This window comes from Eriocheir sinensis, unplaced genomic scaffold (genome assembly GCF_024679095.1).
Source record: "Eriocheir sinensis breed Jianghai 21 unplaced genomic scaffold, ASM2467909v1 Scaffold564, whole genome shotgun sequence".
NCBI lineage: Eukaryota > Metazoa > Arthropoda > Malacostraca > Decapoda > Varunidae > Eriocheir > Eriocheir sinensis.
Window position 1 is genome coordinate 12708 of NW_026111903.1, and position 23995 is coordinate 36702.

Genomic DNA, 23995 nt, shown 5'->3' on the forward strand with positions numbered 1-23995 from the left:
AGGTGAAAGGGGCAACACATGAATGTAGATGAACCCAACTTATCTTCACCCGGCCGGGGAATCGAACCCCGGTCCTTCTGGTTGAGACAGACGCTCTATCCACTGAGTTACCGGGCCGTGTGTGTATGTGTGTGTGTGTGTGTGTGTGTGTGTGTGTGTGTGTGTGTGTGTGTGTGTGTGTGTGTGTGTGTGTGTGTGTGTGTGTGTGTGTGTGTGTGTGTGTGTGTGTTTTCGTGCTCACCGTGACCCCCAAACACTGTCATTCACCCCCCACCCCCGCCTTACACCCCCTCCCCCCTCACAGCCTCCCGCCTCGGCTTCCTCCTCCATCGCATCCTTGATTCATCTCCTAGCGCTGTGACGTCACGCGCCGCGGACACTATAAGTAGCGAGGCGGCGGCGAGGCTCGGCAGTCGTCTCTTCGGAGCACCACCATCACCACCACCATGGTAGGAGCACCTACAGGCAGACAACATTGTACACATGCACCAAACATTGTGCAAAAAGTAACACACTGAGCAGTATTGAGTATGACACCACCACCATGGCAGGAACACCTACAGCTAGGCACACACTGTACATGTACACGAGCAGTATCCCATGAGCAGTCCACAGCATCACGCTGTGCTGTATTGAGTATGACACCACCACCATGGTAGGAGCACAGTCATGTAACACTGTACACATGCAGCAGGCGTTGAGTAGTAACATGACAGAGGCACTCTTGTGCATGCTCAGGTATTAGGGCGAGCCTCCAGGCCTGAGCTGCTCACCGTCAGGGGGACGAGAGGCCATGCATGAAAACATGACTCTGTTGTTGTATGGCTATTGTTGTTAGCGTTAATGCTCATACTGTTGTTGCTGATATTGTTGTTGTTCCCGTGTGTCATTACTAACGCCGTGTGTGTTTGTCGTTGCAGCTGAAACACTCTCTCGCCCTCCTGTCCCTCGCCCTGCTCCTCGGCGTGGCCTGCGTCAGCGCCGGCGGCGGCTATGGCCGCGGCGGCGGAGGAGGTGGCTTCGGCCGCGGCGGCGGCGGCGGCGGATTTGGCGGTGGAAAGGGCGGCTTTGGCGGCGGCGGATTTGGCGGAGGAAAGGGCGGCTTTGGCGGCGGCGGCTTCGGCGGCGGCGGATTTGGCGGAGGAAAGGGCGGCTTTGGCGGCGGCAGTTTTGGAGGCGGCAAGGGTGGATTTGGCGGCGGCGGCTTCGGCGGCGGTGGTTTCGGCGGCGGCAAGGGAGGTTTCGGCGGCGGCCATGGCGGCGGCGGCTTCGGCGGCGGTGGTTTCGGCGGCGGCAAGGGAGGTTTCGGCGGCGGCCATGGCGGCGGCGGCTTCGGCGGCGGCGGCTTCGGCGGCGGCGGCTTCGGCGGTGGCGGCCATGGCGGCGGCTACGGCAAATAAGTCTTCCCTTCAACCTCTTCGCTGCGACGCCTTATCGTGCGCACACACGCAGTCGTGTACGCCTGTGTGCGTTTACGTGTGTGCGTGTACGAACAGAGGAGAAGAACGGAGCATTCCTGCCCCTCCTCGCCCCTCACACCTCCTCCTCCTCATCTCATTTTCTTCACTTCAGCGAACCAGACAATAAATTATACAACAAAACAAAAACAAATCTTTACTTCTTTCCTCCTAAGAGTCAAACCTCTCGCCAATATTTTCTCGGGCAGGGAAACAAATCAGCATGACTTTAACTATGACTATGAATATTATCTCAATGCATTGTATTCTCTCATATCTTTACGGAACCTGTACCAATATAAACTAAAAAGATAGGCTTACTGTTGTTCCTAATGGTAGAAATATATAAGAACACACTGAATGACACACGAATGCATCCTTCTCTTCGCCAACGCCAATGTCCACCAAGGCAGTGTGTTCGGCCCCTCGCTGCAGAACGTTAATTGTGACCACACCCTGCATCTAGTGTCATACAGACCACGGCCCTCTAACCGCCGTCTGCGGAAGGGGTAAGCGACAAGTGACCAACCATAGAGCCAACAACGCTCTAGAAACGATTACTTCTATACCTAAAGGAGACAAGACTTGGAGGAAACACCGCCCCGGCAATCCTACCCGACGGCAGAAGGCTGAGTTTTTATGACTATTTCCATCCTCGGAGTAGAGTTCCATTCCCGTCTCCGTCACCAAACGCGTGAGGAAGGTATCTGAGGATGCGGCGTGGGGGGATACACGCACCAGGGATTGAAAAAGTGAGGTGAAAAGTAACCTGTGTCTTATATTCTTCAGCAGGACAAAAAACTATCAAGCAGCGCACCGACCCCCGCCTCAGAGCCTTCACACATGCAGCCAATGGGTTAAATCATTTCTTCGGTATTAACAGGAAGCATTCATGGGACGTAATTTATAATATCTTTTCCTCGCCAATACATTTTATCCCTCAGCAAGATAAACTCCATTCCCAGAGAGAACCGGCCATCGCATCAAGGCCTTTATACAGTTATTGGCTTCACTCACTTATCAGCTTTTAAAGGAACGCATTCATGGGGCGTAGCTCCTAATATCTTTTCCTCAGCAAGACAAACTTCCTTCCCGCCGGGCACCGGCCATCGCATCAAGGCCTTTATACAGTTATTGGCTTCACTCACTTATCAGCTTTTAAAGGAACGCATTCATGGGGCGTAGTTCGTAATATCTTTTCCTCACCAAGACAAACTTCCTTCCCGCCGGGCACCGGCCATCGCATCAAGGCCTTTATACAGTCAGTGGGTTTGATCATTAAGGTATTGATGGAATGCATTCACGAGACACAATTTGCAATATATTTTCGTCGACACAAATGTTTCGAGAGTCAAGGAAAAAAAAGAAAAGAAGAAAGAAGAAAGAAGTTAAAAAACAGAAGGAGAAGAAGAGGAAGAAGACGAAGAAGAGTATAGTGAAGTAACTAAGAAGATGAAGAAGAAGAAGAGGTGTCAGTCACTGGGCTTACTCACTTATCTATTGAGGGAACGCATTCACGGGACGCAGTTTGTGATGCCTCTGCCGCGTCAACACAGACATTCCCTCGTGCAGAAAAGTGTTCGCTACTGTCAGAACAAGAGAACAAATAAAGAAAAAAAATACCTATAATTGAACGCTATTAGATTTGGGAATGACAGACAAGGAAATATTTAACTCGTTTTCTATATTAATTTTCTGTTATTAATTTACTCTCTCTCTCTCTCTCTCTCTCTCTCTCTCTCTCTCTCTCTCTCTCTCTCTCTCTCTCTCTCATAAATAATACTAAATAAATAAATACACAATAATAATTATAGAAAAAAAACATGTCCAGTCATTGTTGTTCCCTGCCCCACTTCACTAAGCTATTTTTTCATCGAATGTGTTTCCTCCTTCAGGACTAAGTGTGTGTGTGTGTGTGTGTGTGTGTGTGTGTGTGTGTGTGTGTGTGTGTGTGTGTGTGTGTGTGTGTGTGTGTGTGTGTTCTCGTGCCCACCGTGACCCCCAAATACAGCCATGCACCCCCCCCCCCCGCGCCCTACACCCCTCCCCCTAACAGCCTCCCCCCTCGGCTCCTTCCTCCATCGCATCCTTGATTCATCTCTTGGCGCCGTGACGTCACGCGCCGCGGACACTATAAGTAGCAAGGCGGCGGCGAGGCTCGGCAGTCGTCTCTTCGGAGCATCACCACCACCACCAAAATGGTAGGAGCACCTACAGACAGACAACACTGTACATGTGCACATGCACTGTGGAAAGAGAAGTGCACAGTAATAAGTTGTGCAGTATTGAGTATGACACCACCACCATGGTAGAAGCACAGTCATGTAACACTGTACACATGCAGCAGGCGTTGAGTAGTAACATGACAGAGGCACTCTTGTGCATGCTCAGGTATTAGGGCGAGCCTCCAGGCCTGAGCTGCTCACCGTCAGGGGGACGAGAGGCCATGAAAACATGACTCTGTTGTTGTATGGCTATTGTTGTTAGCGTTAATGCTCATACTGTTGTTGCTGATATTGTTGTTGTTCCCGTGTGTCAGTACTAACGCCGTGTGTGTTTGTCGTTGCAGCTGAAACACTCTGTCGCCATCCTGTCCCTCGCCCTGCTCCTCGGCGTGGCCTGCGTCAGCGCCGGCGGCGGCTATGGCCGTGGTGGCGGAGGAGGTGGCTTCGGCCGCGGCGGCGGATTTGGAGGAAAGGGCGGTTTTGGCGGCGGCGGATTTGGTGGAGGAAAGGGCGGCTTTGGCGGCGGCGGCTTCGGCGGCGGCGGATTTGGCGGAGGAAAGGGCGGCTTTGGCGGCGGCGGTTTTGGAGGCGGCAAGGGTGGATTTGGCGGCGGCGGATTCGGCGGTGGAAGAAGTTATGGTGGCGGTGGATTCGGCGGCGGCGGCATCGGCGGCGGTGGTTTCGGCGGCGGCAAGGGAGGTTTCGGCGGCGGCCATGGCGGCGGCGGCTTCGGCGGCGGTGGTTTCGGCGGCGGCAAGGGAGGTTTCGGCGGCGGCGGCTTCGGCGGCGGCGGATTCGGCGGCGGCGGACATGGCGGCGGCTACGGCAAATAAGTCTTCCCTTATGCCTCTTCGCTGCGACGCCTCATCGTGTGCACATACGCAGTCGTGTACGCCTGTGTGTGCGTGTACGAACTGAGGAGAGGAACGGAGCATTCCTGCCCCTCCTCGCCCCTCACACCTCCTCCTCCTCATCTCATTTTCTTCACTTCAGCGAACCAGACAATAAATTATACAACAAAACAAAAACAAATCTTTACTTCTTTCCTCCTAAGAGTCAAACCTCTCGCCAATGTTTACTCAGGCAGGGAAACAAAAATCAACATCATGTCGATCAGGTCACCACCTCACACAACGTCACATCCCATCACATCAACCCCAAAACGCATACCCCAACAACCCCATCCCCCAATCCCTCTCACCCAACAGCCCCAGCACCCCACAGCACCTCCACTCCTAAGGACTCATCAAGCAGAATCAAAACTCCTGAGTCCAATACAAAAACATCACCGCCAGGCCCTATAACCCCCACACCTCTACAAACATCCCCATCCCCACCCCTGCAGCTTCCGTCAAAGGGATCGACAGAGGGCCTGCAGGAATTCAGCGACCAAAAAGGTGTCATAAATATCCGCCAGCGACAACAGCACATTGTTAGGTACGTCACAATTAAAAAAAAGTATTCTCCAGGGCAACCATCGACCTGCCGCCGGCCACCAGTGCCCACAGTGGTAGCGGACGTGGGTACCAGGCGTGGCGTGCTTGCATATAGAAGGAAAAGACTGGCAAAGCCCGTTACCGACAGACCGAGGAAAACAAAATCTTGGGCGAGAAGTATCAATCCTTTTAATAATGTGTCTTATTTTTTTCCCCCAACGGTAAGAACCCATGCCGATGGTGGTGGTGGTGGTGGTGGTGGTGGTAGTGGTGGACCATGACTTTAACTATGACTATGAATATTATCTCAATGCATTGTATTCTCTCATATCTTTACGGAACCTGTACCAATATAAACTAAAAAGAAAGGCTTACTGTCGTTCCTAATGGCAGAAATATATAAGAACACACTGAATGACACACGAATGCATCCTTCTCTTCGCCAACGCCAATGTCCACCAAGGCAGTGTGTTCGGCCCCTCGCTGCAGAACGTTAATTGTGACCACACCCTGCATCTAGTGTCATACAGACCACGGCCCTCTAACCGCCGTCTGCGGAAGGGGTAAGCGACAAGTGACCAACCATAGAGCTAACAACGCTCTAGAAACGATTACTTCTATACCTGAAGGAGACAACACTTGGAGGAAACACCGCCCCGGCAATCCTACCCGACGGCAGAAGGCTGAGTTTTTATGACTATTTCCATCCTCGGAGTAGAGTTCCATTCCCGTCTCCGTCACCAAACGCGTGAGGAAGGTATCTGAGGATGCGGCGTGGGGGGATACACGCACCAGGGATTGAAAAAGTGAGGTGAAAAGTAACCTGTGTCTTATATTCTTCAGCAGGACAAAAAACTATCAAGCAGCGCACCGACCCCCGCCTCAGAGCCTTCACATATGCAGCCAATGGGTTAAATCATTTCTTCGGTATTAACAGGAAGCATTCATGGGACGTAATTTATAATATCTTTTCCTCGCCAATACATTTTATCCCTCAGCAAGATAAACTCCATTCCCAGAGAGAACCGGCCATCGCATCAAAGCCTTTATACAGTTATTGGCTTCACTCACTTATCAGCTTTTAAAGGAACGCATTCATGGGGCGTAGCTCCTAATATCTTTTCCTCAGCAAGACAAACTTCCTTCCCGCCGGGCACCGGCCATCGCATCAAGGCCTTTATACAGTCAGTGGGTTTGATCATTAAGGTATTGATGGAATGCATTCACGAGACACAATTTGCAATATATTTTCGTCGACACAAATGTTTCGAGAGTCAAGGAAAAAAAAGAAAAGAAGAAAGAAGAAAGAAGTTAAAAAACAGAAGGAGAAGAAGAGGAAGAAGACGAAGAAGAGTATAGTGAAGTAAATAAGAAGAAGATGAAGAGGTGTCAGTCACTGGGCTTACTCACTTATCTATTGAGGGAACGCATTCACGGGACGCAGTTTGTGATGCCTCTGCCGCGTCAACACAGACATTCCCTCGTGCAGAAAAGTGTTCGCTACTGTCAGAACAAGAGAACAAATAAAGAAAAAAAATACCTATAATTGAACGCTATTAGATTTGGGAATGACAGACAAGGAAATATTTAACTCGTTTTCTATATCAATTTTCTGTTATTAAGTTACTCTCTCTCTCTCTCTCTCTCTCTCTCTCGCGTGCCAGCTTGTTGTTTGGTTTCTCTCTCTCTCTCTCTCTCTCTCTCTCTCTCTCTCTCTCTCTCTCTCTCTCTCTCTCTCTCTCTCTCTCTCTCTCTCTCTCATAAATAATACTAAATAAATAAATACACAATAATAATTATAGAAAAAAAACATGTCCAGTCATTGTTGTTCCCTGCCCCACTTCACTAAGCTATTTTTTCATCGAATGTGTTTCCTCCTTCAGGACTAAGTGTGTGTGTGTGTGTGTGTGTGTGTGTGTGTGTGTGTGTGTGTGTGTGTGTGTGTGTGTGCGTGTGTGTGTGTGTGTGTGTGTGTGTGTGTGTGTGTGTGTGGGTGTGTGTGGTTGTTCTCGGGCTAACCGTGACCCCCAAATACAGCCATGCCCCCCCCCCCCCCCCGCGCCCTACACCCCTCCCCCTAACAGCCTCCCCCCTCGGCTCCTTCCTCCATCGAATCCTTGATTCATCTCTTGGCGCCGTGACGTCACGCGCCGCGGACACTATAAGTAGCAAGGCGGCGGCGAGGCTCGGCAGTCGTCTCTTCGGAGCATCACCACCACCACCAAAATGGTAGGAGCACCTACAGACAGACAACACTGTACATGTGCACATGCACTGTGGAAAGAGAAGTGCACAGTAATAAGTTGTGCAGTATTGAGTATGACACCACCACCATGGTAGAAGCACAGTCATGTAACACTGTACACATGCAGCAGGCGTTGAGTAGTAACATGACAGAGGCACTCTTGTGCATGCTCAGGTATTAGGGCGAGCCTCCAGGCCTGAGCTGCTCACCGTCAGGGGGACGAGAGGCCATGCATGAAAACATGACTCTGTTATTGTATGGCTATTGTTATTAGCGTTAATGCTCATACTGTTGTTCCTAATATTGTTGTTGTTCCCGTGTGTCAGTACTAACGCCGTGTGTGTTTGTCGTTGCAGCTGAAACACTCTGTCGCCATCCTGTCCCTCGCCCTGCTCCTCGGCGTGGCCTGCGTCAGCGCCGGCGGCGGCTATGGCCGTGGTGGCGGAGGAGGTGGCTTCGGCCGCGGCGGCGGCGGATTTGGCGGAGGAAAGGGCGGTTTTGGCGGCGGCGGATTTGGCGGAGGAAAGGGCGGCTTTGGCGGCGGCGGCTTCGGCGGCGGCGGATTTGGCGGAGGAAAGGGCGGCTTTGGCGGCGGCGGTTTTGGAGGCGGCAAGGGTGGATTTGGCGGCGGCGGATTCGGCGGTGGAAGAAGTTATGGTGGCGGTGGATTCGGCGGCGGCGGCATCGGCGGCGGTGGTTTCGGCGGCGGCAAGGGAGGTTTCGGCGGCGGCCATGGCGGCGGCGGCTTCGGCGGCGGTGGTTTCGGCGGCGGCAAGGGAGGTTTCGGCGGCGGCCATGGCGGCGGCGGCTTCGGCGGCGGCGGATTCGGTGGCGGCGGACATGGCGGCGGCTACGGCAAATAAGTCTTCCCTTATGCCTCTTCGCTGCGACGCCTCATCGTGTGCACATACGCAGTCTTGTACGCCTGTGTGCGTTTACGTGTGTGCATGTACGAACTGAGGAGAGGAACGGAGCATTCCTGCCCCTCCTCGCCCCTCACACCTCCTCCTCCTCATCTCATTTTCTTCACTTCAGCGAACCAGACAATAAATTATACAACAAAACAAAAACAAATCTTTACTTCTTTCCTCCTAAGAGTCAAACCTCTCGCCAATGTTTTCTCAGGCAGGGAAACAAAAATCAACATCATGTCGATCAGGTCACCACCTCACACAACGTCACATTCCATCACATCAACCCCAAAACGTATACCCCAACAACCCCATCCCCCAATCCCTCTCACCCAACAGCCCCAGCACCCCAGAGCACCTCCACTCCTAAGGACTCATCAAGCAGAATCAAAACTCCTGAGTCCAATACAAAAACATCACCGCCAAGCCCTATAACCCCCACACCTCTACAAACATCCCCATCCCCACCCCTGCAGCTTCCGTCAAAGGGATCGACAGAGGGCCGGCAGGAATTCAGCGACCAAAAAGGTGTCATAAATATCCGCCAGCGACAACAGCACATTGTTAGGTACGTCACAATTAAAAAAAAAGTATTCTCCAGGGCAACCATCGACCTGCCGCCGGCCACCAATGCCCACAGTGGTAGCGGACGTGGGTACCAGGCGTGGCGTGCCTGCATATAGAAGGAAAAGACTGACAAAGCCCGTTACCGACAGACCGAGGAAAACAAAATCTTGGGCGAGAAGTATCAATCTCTTTAATAATGTGTCTTAATTTTTTCCCCCAACGGTAAGAACCCATGCCGATGGTGGTGGTGGTGGTGGTGGTGGTGGTGGACCATGACTTTAACTATGACTATGAATATTATCTCAGTGCATTGTATTCTCTCATATCTTTACGGAACCTGTACCAATATAAACTAAAAAGATAGGCTTACTGTTGTTCCTAATGGTAGAAATATATAAGAACACACTGAATGACACACGAATGCATCCTTCTCTTCGCCAACGCCAATGTCCACCAAGGCAGTGTGTTCGGCCCCTCGCTGCAGAACGTTAATTGTGACCACACCCTGCATCTAGTGTCATACAGACCACGGCCCTCTAACCGCCGTCTGCGGAAGGGGCAAGCGACAAGTGACCAACCATAGAGCCAACAACGCTCTAGAAACGATTACTTCTATACCTGAAGGAGACAAGACTTGGAGGAAACACCGCCCCGGCAAGCCTACCCGCCGGCAGAAGGCTGAGTTTTTATGACTATTTCCATCCTCGGAGTAGAGTTCCATTCCCGTCTCCGTCACCAAACGCGTGAGGAAGGTATCTGAGGATGCGGCGTGGGGGGATACACGCACCAGGGATTGAAAAAGTGAGGTGAAAAGTAACCTGTGTCTTATATTCTTCAGCAGGACAAAAAACTATCAAGCAGCGCACCGACCCCCGCCTCAGAGCCTTCACACAAGCAGCCAATGGGTTAAATCATTTCTTCGGTATTAACAGAAAGCATTCATGGGACGTAATTTATAATATCTTTTCCTCGCCAGTGGATTTTATCCCTCAGCAAGATAAACTCCATTCCCAGAGAGAACCGACCATCGCATCAAAGCCTTTATACAGTCAATGGGTTTGATCACTAAAGTATTGATGGAATGCATTCACGAGACACAATTTGCAATATATTTTCATCGACACAAATGTTTCGAGAGTACATACAAGTGTTCGCCGCTGCCATAGGAAGATAAAAAAATGACCACCTATAACTGAATGCTTAGATATGGAAATGAAAGATGAAGAAAAGGAAATATTTAGCTCATTTTCAATGACACTGTTTCTGTCCTATATTTCTTCTTCCGAGGCTTTAAGAAAATGTATCCATGGGACGTAGTTGGTCATATCTTTTCCTCAACATTATATTTATCTCCCCAACAAGACAAACTTCCTTCCCACCAGCACCGGCCATGGCACCAGAGACTTTATATGAACAAGGAAAAAAAGAAGAAAGAAGAAAGAGCTTAAAAAACAGAAGGAGAAGAAGAGGAAGAAGACGAAGAAGAGTATAGTGAAGTAAATAAGAAGAAGGTGAAGAAGAAGAAGAGGTGTCAGTCACTGGGCGTACTCACTTATCTATTGAGGGAACGCATTCACGGGACGCAGTTTGTGATGCCTCTGCCGCGTCAACACAGACATTCCCTCGTGCAGAAAAGTGTTCGCTACTGTCAGAACAAGAGAACAAATAAAGAAAAAAAATTACCTATAATTGAACGCTATTAGATTTGGGAATGACAGACAAGGAAATATTTAACTCGTTTTCTATATTAATTTTCTGTTATTAATTTATATACTCTCTCTCTCTCTCTCTCTCTCTCTCTCTCTCTCTCTCTCTCTCATAAAAAAATACTAAATAAATAAAAACACAATAATAAATATATAAAAAAAACATATCCAGACATTTTTGTTCCCTGCCCCACTTCACTATGCTATTTTATCATCAGATGTGTTTCCTCCTTCAGGACTAAGTGTGTGTGTGTGTGTGTGTGTGTGTGTGTGTGTGTGTGTGTGTGTGTGTGTGTGTGTGTGTGTGTGTGTGTGTGTGTTCTCGTGCTCACCGTGACCCCCAAACACAGCCATGCACCCCCCCGCCCTACACCCCTCCCCCCTAACAGCCTCCCCCCTCGGCTCCTTCCTCCATCGCATCCTTGATTCATCTCTTGGCGCCGTGACGTCACGCGCCGCGGACACTATAAGTAGCAAGGCGGCGGCGAGGCTCGGCAGTCGTCTCTTCGGAGCATCACCACCACCACCAAAATGGTAGGAGCACCTACAGACAGACAACACTGTACATGTGCACATGCACTGTGGAAAGAAAAGTGCACAGTAATAAGTTGTGCAGTATTGAGTATGACACCACCACCATAGTAGAAGCACAGTCATGTAACACTGTACACATGCAGCAGGCGTTGAGTAGTAACATGACAGAGGCACTCTTGTGCATGCTTAGGTATTAGGGCGAGCCTCCAGGCCTGAGCTGCTCACCGTCAGGGGGACGAGAGGCCATGAAAACATGACTCTGTTGTTGTATGGCTATTGTTGTTAGCGTTAATGCTCATACTGTTGTTGCTGATATTGTTGTTGTTCCCGTGTGTCAGTACTAACGCCGTGTGTGTTTGTCGTTGCAGCTGAAACACTCTATCGCCATCCTGTCCCTCGCCCTGCTCCTCGGCGTGGCCTGCGTCAGCGCCGGCGGCGGCTATGGCCGTGGTGGCGGAGGAGGTGGCTTCGGCCGCGGCGGCGGCGGCGGCGGATTTGGCGGAGGAAAGGGCGGTTTTGGCGGCGGCGGATTTGGCGGAGGAAAGGGCGGCTTTGGCGGCGGCGGATTTGGCGGCGGCGGCTTCGGCGGCGGCGGATTTGGCGGAGGAAAGGGCGGCTTTGGCGGCGGCGGTTTTGGAGGCGGCAAGGGTGGATTTGGCGGCGGCGGATTCGGCGGTGGAAGAAGTTATGGTGGCGGTGGATTCGGCGGCGGCGGCATCGGCGGCGGCATCGGCGGCGGTGGTTTCGGCGGCGGCAAGGGAGGTTTCGGCGGCGGCCATGGCGGCGGCGGCTTCGGCGGCGGTGGTTTCGGCGGCGGCAAGGGAGGTTTCGGCGGCGGCCATGGCGGCGGCGGCTTCGGCGGCGGCGGATTCGGTGGCGGCGGCCATGGCGGCGGCTACGGCAAATAAGTCTTCCTTTATGCCTCTTCGCTGCGACGCCTCATCGTGTGCACATACGCAGTCTTGTACGCCTGTGTGCGTTTACGTGTGTGCATGTACGAACTGAGGAGAGGAACGGAGCATTCCTGCCCCTCCTCGCCCCTCACACCTCCTCCTCCTCATCTCATTTTCTTCACTTCAGCGAACCAGACAATAAATTATACAACAAAACAAAACAAAATCTTTACTTCTTTCCTCCTAAGAGTCAAACCTCTCGCCAATGTTTTCTCGGGCAGGGAAACAAAAATCAACATCATGTCGATCAGGTCACCACCTCACACAACGTCACATCCCATCACATCAACCCCAAAACGCATACCCCAACAACCCCATCCCCCAATCCCTCTCACCCAACAGCCCCAGCACCCCACAGCACCTCCACTCCTAAGGACTCATCAAGCAGAATCAAAACTCCTGAGTCCAATACAAAAACATCACCGCCAAGCCCTATAACCCCCACACCTCTACAAACATCCCCATCCCCACCCCTGCAGCTTCCGTCAAAGGGATCGACAGAGGGCCGGCAGGAATTCAGCGAGCAAAAAGGTGTCATAAATATCCGCCAGCGACAACAGCACATTGTTAGGTACGTCACAATTTAAAAAAAAGTATTCTCCAGGGCAACCATCGACCTGCCGCCGGCCACCAGTGCCCACAGTGGTAGCGGACGTGGGTACCAGGCGTGGCGTGCTTGCATATAGAAGGAAAAGACTGACAAAACCCGTTACCGACAGACCGAGGAAAACAAAATCTTGGGCGAGAAGTATCAATCTCTTTAATAATGTGTCTTAATTTTTTCCCCCAACGGTAAGAACCCATGCCGATGGTGGTGGTAGTGGTGGTGGTGGTGGTAGTGGTGGACCATGACTTTAACTATGACTATGAATATTATCTCAATGCATTGTATTCTCTCTTATCTTTACGGAACCTGTACCAATATAAACTAAAAAGAAAGGCTTACTGTTGTTCCTAATGGCAGAAATATATAAGAACACACTGAATGACACACGAATGCATCCTTCTCTTCGCCAACGCCAATGTCCACCAAGGCAGTGTGTTCGGCCCCTCGCTGCAGAACGTTAATTGTGACCACACCCTGCATCTAGTGTCATACAGACCACGGCCCTCTAACCGCCGTCTGCGGAAGGGGCAAGCGACAAGTGACCAACCATAGAGCCAACAACGCTCTTTTTTTTTTTTTTTTTTTTTTTTTACGTCGCGGCCTATAGCGCCGGTAGGCTTTTTCCCGGTGGGGCCTGATGGTCGGCCTAAGGCTTCTTCCCGGTGGGTCCTGATGGTCGGCCCAGCCCGTTCTGGCGCAGGCGAGTGTTTATAGTGGCGCCATCTTGCATTGGCTCATGCTGCCCTCCCGGAGCTCATCTTTAATCCTAGAATCTAGAGTCCGGGATGATAGGTGGTCTTCTGGACAGCATGTGGGTAGTTTTAAGCCACTCGGCGGCGGCTGAAAAATCCCAGCTTGGTGGTACCGGGCGGGGATTGAACTCGCGTCCTCTTGAACGCGGTGGTGTTACTCTGTCGATTCAGCCACCGCCACGATTACTTCTATACCTGAAGGAGACAAGACTTGGAGGAAACACCGCCCCGGCAATCCTACCCGACGGCAGAAGGCTGAGTTTTTATGACTATTTCCATCCTCGGAGTAGAGTTCCATTCCCGTCTCCGTCACCAAACGCGTGAGGAAGGTATTTGAGGATGCGGCGTGGGGGGAAACACGCACCAGGGATTGAAAAAGTGAGGTGAAAAGTAACCTGTGTCTTATATTCTTCAGCAGGACAAAAAACTATCAAGCAGCGCACCGACCCCCGCCTCAGAGCCTTCACACATGCAGCCAATGGGTTAAATCATTTCTTCGGTATTAACAGGAAGCATTCATGGGACGTAATTTATAATATCTTTTCCTCGCCAATACATTTTATCCCTCAGCAAGATAAACGCCATTCCCAGAGAGAACCGGCCATCGCATCAAAGCCTTTATACAGTTATTGGCTTCACTCACTTATCAGCTTTTAAAGGAACGCATTCATGGGGCGTAGCTCCTAATATCTTTTCCTCAGCAAGACAAACTTCCTTCCCCACGGGCACCGGCCATCGCATCAAAGCCTTTATACAGTTATTGGCTTCACTCACTTATCAGCTTTTAAAGGAACGCATTCATGGGGCGTAGTTCGTAATATCTTTTCCTCACCAAGACAAACTTCCTTCCACACGGGCACCGGCCATCGCATCAAGGCCTTTATACAGTCAGTGGGTTTGATCACTAAGGTATTGATGGAATGCATTCACGAGACACAATTTGCAATATATTTTCATCGACACAAATGTTTCGAGAGTACATACAAGTGTTCGCCGCTGCCATAGGAAGATAAAAAAATGACCACCTATAACTGAATGCTTAGATATGGAAATGAAAGATGAAGAAAAGGAAATATTTAGCTCATTTTCAATGACACTGTTTCTGTCCTATATTTCTTCTTCCGAGGCTTTAAGAAAATGTATCCATGGGACGTAGTTGGTCATATCTTTTCCTCAACATTATATTTATCTCCCCAACAAGACAAACTTCCTTCCCACCAGCACCGGCCATGGCACCAGAGACTTTATATGAACAAGGAAAAAAAGAAGAAAGAAGAAAGAGCTTAAAAAACAGAAGGAGAAGAAGAGGAAGAAGACGAAGAAGAGTATGGTGAAGTAAATAAGAAGAAGGTGAAGAAGAAGAAGAGGTGTCAGTCACTGGGCGTACTCACTTATCTACTGAGGGAACGCATTCACGGGACGCAGTTTGTGATGCCTCTGCCGCGTCAACACAAACATTCCCTCGTGCAGAAAAGTGTTCGCTACTGTCAGAACAAGAGAACAAATAAAGAAAAAAAATACCTATAATTGAACGCTATTAGATTTGGGAATGACAGACAAGGAAATATTTAACTCGTTTTCTATATTAATTTTCTGTTATTAATTTATATACTCTCTCTCTCTCTCTCTCTCTCTCTCTCTCTCTCTCTCTCTCTCTCTCTCTCTCTCTCTCTCTCTCTCTCTCTCTCTCTCTCTCTCTCTCTCTCTCTCTCTCATAAAAAATACTAAATAAATAAAAACACAATAATAAATATAGAAAAAAAACATGTCCAGTCATTGTTGTTCCCTGCCCCACTTCACTATGCTATTTTATCATCGAATGTGTTTCCTCCTTCAGGACTAAGTGTGTGTGTGTGTGTGTGTGTGTGTGTGTGTGTGTGTGTGTGTGTGTGTGTGTGTGTGTGTGTGTGTGTGTGTTCTCGTGCTCACCAGACCCCAAACACAGCCATGCACCCCCTGCCCTACACCCCTCCCCCTAACAGCCTCCCCCCTCGGCTCCTTCCTCCATCGCATCCTTGATTCATCTCTTGGCGCCGTGACGTCACGCGCCGCGGACACTATAAGTAGCAAGGCGGCGGCGAGGCTCGGCAGTCGTCTCTTCGGAGCATCACCACCACCACCAAAATGGTAGGAGCACCTACAGACAGACAACACTGTACATGTGCACATGCACTGTGGAAAGAGAAGTGCACAGTAATAAGTTGTGCAGTATTGAGTATGACACCACCACCATGGTAGAAGCACAGTCATGTAACACTGTACACATGCAGCAGGCGTTGAGTAGTAACATGACAGAGGCACTCTTGTGCATGCTCAGGTATTAGGGCGAGCCTCCAGGCCTGAGCTGCTCACCGTCAGGGGGACGAGAGGCCATGCATGAAAACATGACTCTGTTATTGTATGGCTATTGTTGTTAGCCTTAATGCTCATACTGTTGTTGCTGATATTGTTGTTGTTCCCGTGTGTCAGTACTAACGCCGTGTGTGTTTGTCGTTGCAGCTGAAACACTCTATCGCCATCCTGTCCCTCGCCCTGCTCCTCGGCGTGGCCTGCGTCAGCGCCGGCGGCGGCTACGGCCGCGGTGGCGGAGGAGGTGGCTTCGGCCGCGGCGGCGGCGGCGGCGGATTTGGCGGAGGAAAGGGCGGTTTTGGCGGCGGCGGATTTGGTGGAGGAAAGGGCGGCTTTGGCGGCGGCGGCTTCGGCGGCGGCGGATTTGGCGGAGGAAAGGGCGGCTTTGGCGGCGGCGGTTTTGGAGGCGGCAAGGGTGGATTTGGCGGCGGCGGATTCGGCGGTGGAAGAAGTTATGGTGGCGGTGGAATCGGCGGCGGCGGCTTCGGCGGCGGTGGTTTCGGCGGCGGCAAGGGAGGTTTCGGCGGCGGCCATGGCGGCGGCGGCTTCGGCGGCGGTGGTTTCGGCGGCGGCAAGGGAGGTTTCGGCGGCGGCCATGGCGGCGGCGGCTTCGGCGGCGGCGGATTCGGCGGCGGCGGACATGGCGGCGGCTACGGCAAATAAGTCTTCCCTTATGCCTCTTCGCTGCGACGCCTCATCGTGTGCACACAAGCAGTCTTGTACGCCTGTGTGCGTTTACGTGTGTGCGTGTACGAACTGAGGAGAGGAATGGAGCATTCCTGCCCCTCCTCGCCCCTCACACCTCCTCCTCCTCATCTCATTTTCTTCACTTCAGCGAACCAGACAATAAATTATACAACAAAACAAAAACAAATCTTTACTTCTTTCCTCCTAAGAGTCAAACCTCTCGCCAATGTTTTCTCGGGCAGGGAAACAAAAATCAACATCATGTCGATCAGGTCACCACCTAACACAACGTCACATCCCATCACATTAACCCCAAAACGCATACCCCAACAACCCCATCCCCCAATCCCTCTCACCCAACAGCCCCAGCACCCCACAGCACCTCCACTCCTAAGGACTCATCAAGCAGAATCAAAACTCCTGAGTCCAATACAAAAACATCACCGCCAAGCCCTATAACCCCCACACCTCTACAAACATCCCCATCCCCACCCCTGCAGCTTCCGTCAAAGGGATCGACAGAGGGCCGGCAGGAATTCAGCGAGCAAAAAGGCGTCATAAATATCCGCCAGCGACAACAGCACATTGTTAGGTACGTCACAATTAAAAAAAAAGTATTCTCCAGGGCAACCATCGACCTGCCGCCGGCCACCAGTGCCCACAGTGGTAGCGGACGTGGGTACCAGGCGTGGCGTGCCTGCATATAGAAGGAAAAGACTGACAAAGCCCGTTACCGACAGACCGAGGAAAACAAAATCTTGGGCGAGAAGTATCAATCTCTTTAATAATGTGTCTTAATTTTTTCCTCCAATGGTAAGAACCCATGCCGATGGTAGAAATATATAAGAACACACTGAATGACACACGAATGCATCCTTCTCTTCGCCAACGCCAATGTCCACCAAGGCAGTGTGTTCGGCCCCTCGCTGCAGAACGTTAATTGCGACCACACCCTGCATCTAGTGTCATACAGACCACGGCCCTCTAACCGCCGTCTGCGGAAGGGGTAAGCGACAAGTGGCCAACCATAGAGCTAACAACGCTCTAGAAACGATTACTTCTATATCTCAAGGAGACAAGACTTGGAGGAAACACCGCCCCGGCAATCCTACCCGACGGCAGAAGGCTGAGTTTTTATGACTATTTCCATCCTCGGAGTAGAGTCACACCTGTCGGAGGAGCACGTCTAGGGAGGTCACTGCGATTTGAACGTCGTCTTTGCATGGAAGGGATAAACGACAAGTGACCAACCATACATTCAAGAACTCCATGGGTACTATTACCTCCATACCTCAAGGAGACAAGACTTGGAGGAAACACCGCCCCGGCAATCCTACTCACTGGCAGAAGGCATGACTTTCCAGGACTCAATTTCCATCCTCGGAGTGAAGTTCGATTCCCGTTTCCGTCACCAAACACGAGAAGAAGGTAGCTGGGGATGCGGCGTGGGGTGATACACGCATCAAGTATTGGAGAAGTACAAATATATATAACTTGTTCATTTTTTTTTCCTTAACAAGACAAATTACTTTCAGCATGAGCATCGACCCTCACCTCAGAGCCTTCACGCAGCCATTAGGGTTAAATACTTCTCGGAAACTTAAAGAACACATTCATAGGTCATAGTTCGTGGTACCTTTTCCTCAGCATTTTTTTTCTTCCTCAACAGGACAAAAATATTTCCACCAGAGCACCAGCTAACGTATCAGAACCTTCATACGGTAAGTGGGTTTAATACTTCTCGGGAACTTAAAGAAAGCATACATAGGTGATACCTTTTCCTCAGTAATTCATATATTTTCCTCAACGGGACAAACATATTTCCACAAGAGCACCGGCCATTGTTTCAGAACCTTTATACAGTAAGTGGGTTTAATACTTCTCGGGAACTTAAAGAACGCATTCATAGGTCATAGTTCGTGATACCTTTTCCTCAGTAATTCATATTTTTTTCCTCAACAGACAAAAATATTTCCACAAGAGCACCAGCCGTTGCATCAGATCCTTTATACAGTAAGTGGGTTTAATACTTCTCGGGAACTTAAAGAACGCATTCATAGGTCATAGTTCGTGATACCTTTTCCTCAGTAATTCATATTTTTTTCCTCAAGAGGACAAACATATTTCCACAAGAGCACCAGCCGTTGCATCGGAACCTTTATACAGTCAGTGGGTTTAAATGCTTATCGGGAATTTAAGGAATGAATTCATGGGACGTGGTTCGTAATATTCCTTTATCAGCAAGACAAACTTCCTTCCACAAGAGCATCGGCCATCGCATCAAAACACTTATACAGTCATTGGGATTAAATACTTATCGGGAATTTAAGTAATGTATTCATGGGACGTAGTTTATAACATTTTCATCAGCAAAACAAACTTCCTTCCACAAGAGCATCGGCCATCGCATCAAAACACTTATACAGTCATCGGGATTAAATACTTTTCGGGAATTTAAGGAATGAATTCATGGAACGTGGTTCGTAAATTTTCTTCATCAGCAAGACAAACTTCCTTCCACAAGAGCATCGGCCATCGCATCAAAACACTTATACAGTCATCGGGATTAAATACTTTTCGGGAATTTAAGGAATGTATTCATGGGACGTAGTTTATAATATTTTTCATCAGCAAAACAAACTTCCTTCCACAAGAGCATCGGCTATGGCATCAAAACCCTTAAACAGTCACGGATTTATTCACTAATGTACTGAATATATAAGAACGTAAGGAGTCTGCGAGAGGAAGTGCAATGCAATGATTGTGTCGAATCTATGGAATGCATTCACGAGACACAATTTGTAATATATTTTTCTCAACACGAATGTTTCCCCAGTGCAGAAAAGAGCTCGCTTACCGCTGCCAGAAAATGAAAACGAGAACAAAAAATAAAAATATCCACTTACATCGAACGCTTAAAGATTTGCGAGTGAAAGACAGACAAGGAAGTATTTAGCTTTAACTGTACCTTTTACTCTTCTTTGTCCTTCATCTCTCTCTCTCTCTCTCTCTCTCTCTCTCTCTCTCTCTCTCTCTCTCTCTCTCTCTCTCTCTCTCTCTCTCTCTCTCTCTCTCTCTCAAAACATATCGAGTAATTGTTGTTCGCTGCCCCACTTCACTATGCCACTTTTTTTTCGTTTGTGTTTCCTCCTTCAGTAGTGTGTGTGTGTGTGTGTGTGTGTGTGTGTGTGTGTGTGTGTGTGTGTGTGTTCTCGTGCTCACCGTGACCCCCAAACACTGCCATGCACACACACCCCGCCTTACACCCCCTCCCCCCTCACAGCCTCCCGCCTCGGCTTCCTCCTCCATCGCATCCTTGATTCATCTCCTGGCGCCGTGACGTCACGCGCCGCGGACACTATAAGTAGCGAGGCGGCGGCGAGGCTCGGCAGTCGTCTCTTCCAAGCACCATCACCACCACCACCATGGTAGGAGCACCTACAGCCAGGCAAACACTGTACATGTGCAGTATGCCAAGAGTAGTGCACAGTAACACGCTGTGCAGTATTGAGTATAACACCATGGTAGAAGCACAGTCATGTAACACTGTACACATGCAGCAGGCGTTGAGTAGTAACATGACAGAGGCACTCTTGTGCATGCTCAGGTATCAGGGCGAGCCTCCAGGCCTGAGCTGCTCACCGTCAGGGGGACGAGAGGCCATGCATGAAAACATGACTCTGTTATTGTATGGCTATTGTTGTTAGCGTTAATGCTCATACTGTTGTTGCTGATGTTGTTGTTGTTCCCGTGTGTCAGTACTAACGCCGTGTGTGTTTGTCGTTGCAGCTGAAACACCCTCTCGCACTCCTGTCCCTCGCACTGCTCCTCTGCGTGGTCTGCGTCAGAGCAGGCGGCGGCTACGGCCGCGGCGGCGGCGGCGGCGGCTTCGGCCGCGGCGGCGGCGGCGGATTTAGAGGAGGAAAGGGCGGCTTTGGCGGCGGCGGATTTGGCGGTGGAAAGGGCGGCTTTGGCGGCGGCGGCTTCGGAGGCGGCGGCAAGGGAGGCTTCGGCGGCGGTTTTGGAGGCGGCAAGGGTGGATTTGGCGGCGGCGGATTCGGCGGTGGCGGATTCGGCGGCGGCAAGGGAGGTTTCGGCGGCGGCCATGGCGGCGGTGGATTCGGCGGTGGATTCGGCGGCGGCAAGGGAGGTTTCGGCGGTGGTGGATTCGGCGGTGGCGGCCATGGCGGCGGCTACGGCAAATAAGTCTTCCCTTCCGCCACCTCTTCGCTGCGACGCCTGAACGTGTGCACATGCACAGTCGTGTACGCCTGTGTGCGTTTATGTATGTGCGTGCACAAATAGGCAAAATCCATGAAGCTTCCCCTCCCTCTCCCCTTCACCCCATGCACCACACCTCTTCATTTCATTTCCCCTCCTCTCGACCCTCTCATCGTACCCTCATTTTTTTATCGCCGCAACGAGGATCAATAAACCTACAACGAAACCAGAACGATTATTTTATTCCGTCGTCCTCTTGTGGAACTCCTGACAAAGCTTCCGCAGACATGAAGACTCAGAAAAAAACACCACCTGTCCATTCCGGGGCCAACTATAACTTTAAAGATAACTATCACTATAATTCTAACCAACCATAGCCATCGCCTCCTCACCCCACACTCTCCTCACCCCGGCCCATCACCCAGCCGTCCCATAGTCACCGATTCTAGCCATCCAACACCCTCGACACATTCTAGCATGACAAACCCACTAACTTGTAACTCCATCCCCACACAGACCTCATGACACTGACACATATTCTCATACACTTCGGAGTCTACACACACACACATCAGATAAGACTTTCGTAGAGGTTATGTTAATATTTCCATGGGTAGTTTTATGAGCCAAGTGATAGATCGACGAAGCTTCTGCAATATGAACGCGAAAAGCTCATGAGAACCCGGTTGACTGATTGGGGTATCGTTATGGCCTGCAATTATAGTGGTCCTATGGCGCCGAAATGAGAACCCTACCGACCTCCTTCGTGGCCTTTGAAAATGTATGTTGTGAGAACCCTACCGACCTCCTTCGTGGACTTTGAAAATGTATGTTGAGAGAACCCTACCGACCTCCTTTGTGGCCTTTGAAAATGTATGTTGTGAGAACCCTACCGACCTCCTTCGTGGCCTTTGGAAATGTATGTTGGGAGAGTCGAAAGCGTCCAAGAATAAGGAACATAATAAAACCTCACGACTTGACAGGATAATGCGTGGCAAAACGGCAATAAAGTTTAACCTAGAAAACTACCAAATAAGAAAAGAAATTACTCGTTCACTATCACCGCGAAACACAAACATATAACACGTGAATCCATGACAAAAACGGCAATAAATTTTGTCATCGTAAGCGACCACGTAAGAGTAGAGAATATTCGCCCACTGTAACCATTAAACCCAGACATATAACACGAGAATGCATGATAAAATAGCAATAAATATTAACCTCATAAACTACCGAATAAGAGAAAAAAATATGCGTTCACTATCACCGCGAAATACAAACATATAACTCGTGACTGTGTGACAAAATACCAGTAAATTTTAACAACGAAGAACAAGAGCAAGAACAAAAAGAAGAGGAAAAGAAGAAAGAATATAAAAAAAGAAAGATGAAAAAATCAGGAATAAGAAAGAGAAAGTATAACAAAAAAGCAACAAAATAAAAGTAAAAAGAGAGAAATATTAAGAAACAAGAGAAGAAATTATTCCTTCGCTATTACCATTAAACACAAACATATAACTCGTGAATGCATGATAAAATAGCAATAAATATCAACCTCATAAACTACCAAATAAGAAAAGAAATTACTCGTTCACTATTACCGCGAAACACAAACACATTAAACCGACCTTCCGCAAAACACACAGCGCAACACCTCCTCCTGCCTGGCCGTGAAGCGTCAAACTCGGCGCAACACAAATATTATACAACCTTAAAAAGATTACGCGAGTGAGTAAAAACCAATAAGATTACTTCACCTCGGTCTTTATTGAACCAACAGCAACCATATTGACCATTGCGTAAATATATAAAAGAAAAAAATATTGAGTATAAATGATTTTTTTTTTCTGGTGTTAAGGAATGCATAGGTAAATCATTTCTTGTTGTTGTTGTTGTTGTTTGTTGTTTTTCTTGTTTTTCCCTCCACTTGATAATGATTCTTCTTCCTGCTTTTTTTTTAAGAGGATGAGACATGTTTAGCGAGTCAGGTGAGAGAGAGAGAGAGAGTGTGTGTGTGTAAGAGAAACCGGTTAGGGGGGTTGGGGGGGGACAGGGAAAAGACTTATGGCTGCTTCTCTCAACATGATCAGCATTTAAATATGTAGTAAAAATAGAGATGAAAAAAAATCAAAAATATTATTACGTACTTTCATATTTATTTTTGTTATTGTGTCTGTTTCTCTCCCTCTTATTTATCCTTCTCTCTGCCTGTCTATCTATCTGTCTTTCTGTTAATCCGTTTGTCATTTCATCTGTCTGTTGGCCTGTCTGTTGGTCTGTCTCCTTCTTTCCTTCCCACTCTCACATTCCCTCCCTCCCTCTCTCCCTCACTCTCCCTCACTCTCCTTCCCTTCTCTCTCTCTCTCCCCCCCCCCCCCCCATTGACCTTCTAACACAACACAACACTCAAGATTACCGTTGCTGCCTCACACATAATTATTGCTTTCCATTTTTTGTTTCTTTTGTTTTTATTTCCGCGTCCAGCGCCAACACCTTCTTCTGGCATCCTTGAGTCAGTCCTCGCTCTTCGCTAATCAGTCATGTGAACTAGGATGTGATGGAGGGAGGGAGGGAGGATGATGATGATGATGATGATGAGGAGGAGGAGGAGGAGGAGGAGGAGGAAGGAGAGGGAGAGAGGGATTGAGTGATTGTGAGAGGGAATGAGAAAGTGTAAGCAACTGATTGATTGACTGATTGAGTGTGTGTGAAAAGGAATGAGATAAATAGATAGACAGATAGATGGATAGAGATAGATAGATAGATAGATAGATAGATAGATAAATATATATATATATATATATATATATATATATAGAGAGAGAGAGAGAGAGAGAATGATATCGGAAAAGGTTCAGGTTTTTGCGAACGCTATTTTGAGAACCGTTGTTGAGGTTGTGGAGGAGGAGGAGGAGGAGGAGGAGGAGGGGAAGAGGAGGAGGAGGAGGAGGAGGAGGAGAAAACAAAGAACAAGAGCAAAAACAAGAAGAGGAAAAAGAAAAGAAGAAAAAGACGAAGAAATCAGGAAATGGAAAGAGAAAGTAAAACAAAAAAAGAAACAAAATGAAAAAGAAACAAAATGAAAGTAAAAGAAAGATAAATAATATGAAAAAATGAAAAAAAGAAACAGGAAAAGAACAGAGACAGGAGGAGAAGGAGGAGGAGGAGGAGGAGGAGGAGGAGGAGAAGGAGGAGGAGGAAGAGGAGGAGGAGGAGGAGGAAATGAAGGTTGAAAAGCAAATAAGGAAAGCCGGAAAATATCGAGAGAGAGAGAGAGTGTGTGTGTGTGTGTGTGTGTGTGTGTGTGTGTGTGTGTGTGTGTGTGTGTGTGTGTGTGTGTGT

At 49.2% G+C, this 23995-nt stretch overlaps 3 protein-coding genes across 3 annotated transcripts; all 3 read left to right on the forward strand.

Annotated features, from left to right (window-relative positions):
• Positions 1-398: 398 nt before the first annotated feature.
• On the forward strand, positions 399-1611 carry LOC126993120 (acanthoscurrin-2-like). The gene is made up of 2 exons (XM_050851976.1): positions 399-449; positions 921-1611. Exons 1-2 carry the CDS (start codon positions 447-449, stop codon positions 1398-1400), a joined length of 483 nt encoding a protein of 160 aa, XP_050707933.1. The 5' UTR covers positions 399-446; the 3' UTR covers positions 1401-1611.
• Positions 1612-3630: 2019 nt separating this feature from the next.
• LOC126993118 (acanthoscurrin-2-like) lies at positions 3631-8437 on the forward strand. The gene is made up of 4 exons (XM_050851974.1): positions 3631-3658; positions 4027-4115; positions 7310-7347; positions 7720-8437. Exons 2-4 carry the CDS (start codon positions 4100-4102, stop codon positions 8224-8226), a joined length of 561 nt encoding a protein of 186 aa, XP_050707931.1. The 5' UTR covers positions 3631-3658; positions 4027-4099; the 3' UTR covers positions 8227-8437.
• A 7041-nt stretch (positions 8438-15478) lies between these two features.
• LOC126993119 (acanthoscurrin-2-like) lies at positions 15479-16616 on the forward strand. Its single transcript, XM_050851975.1, has 2 exons — positions 15479-15520; positions 15893-16616. The coding sequence occupies exons 1-2, from the start codon at positions 15518-15520 to the stop codon at positions 16403-16405; spliced, it is 516 nt and encodes a 171-aa protein (XP_050707932.1). The 5' UTR covers positions 15479-15517; the 3' UTR covers positions 16406-16616.
• The last annotated feature ends 7379 nt before the right edge of the window (positions 16617-23995 follow it).

Coding starts and splice junctions, on each gene's coding strand:
- LOC126993118 (XM_050851974.1), top strand. Junction 7,348..7,719: donor TCACCACCACCACCAAAATG/GTAGGAGCACCT, acceptor TTGTCGTTGCAG/CTGAAACACTCTGTCGCCAT.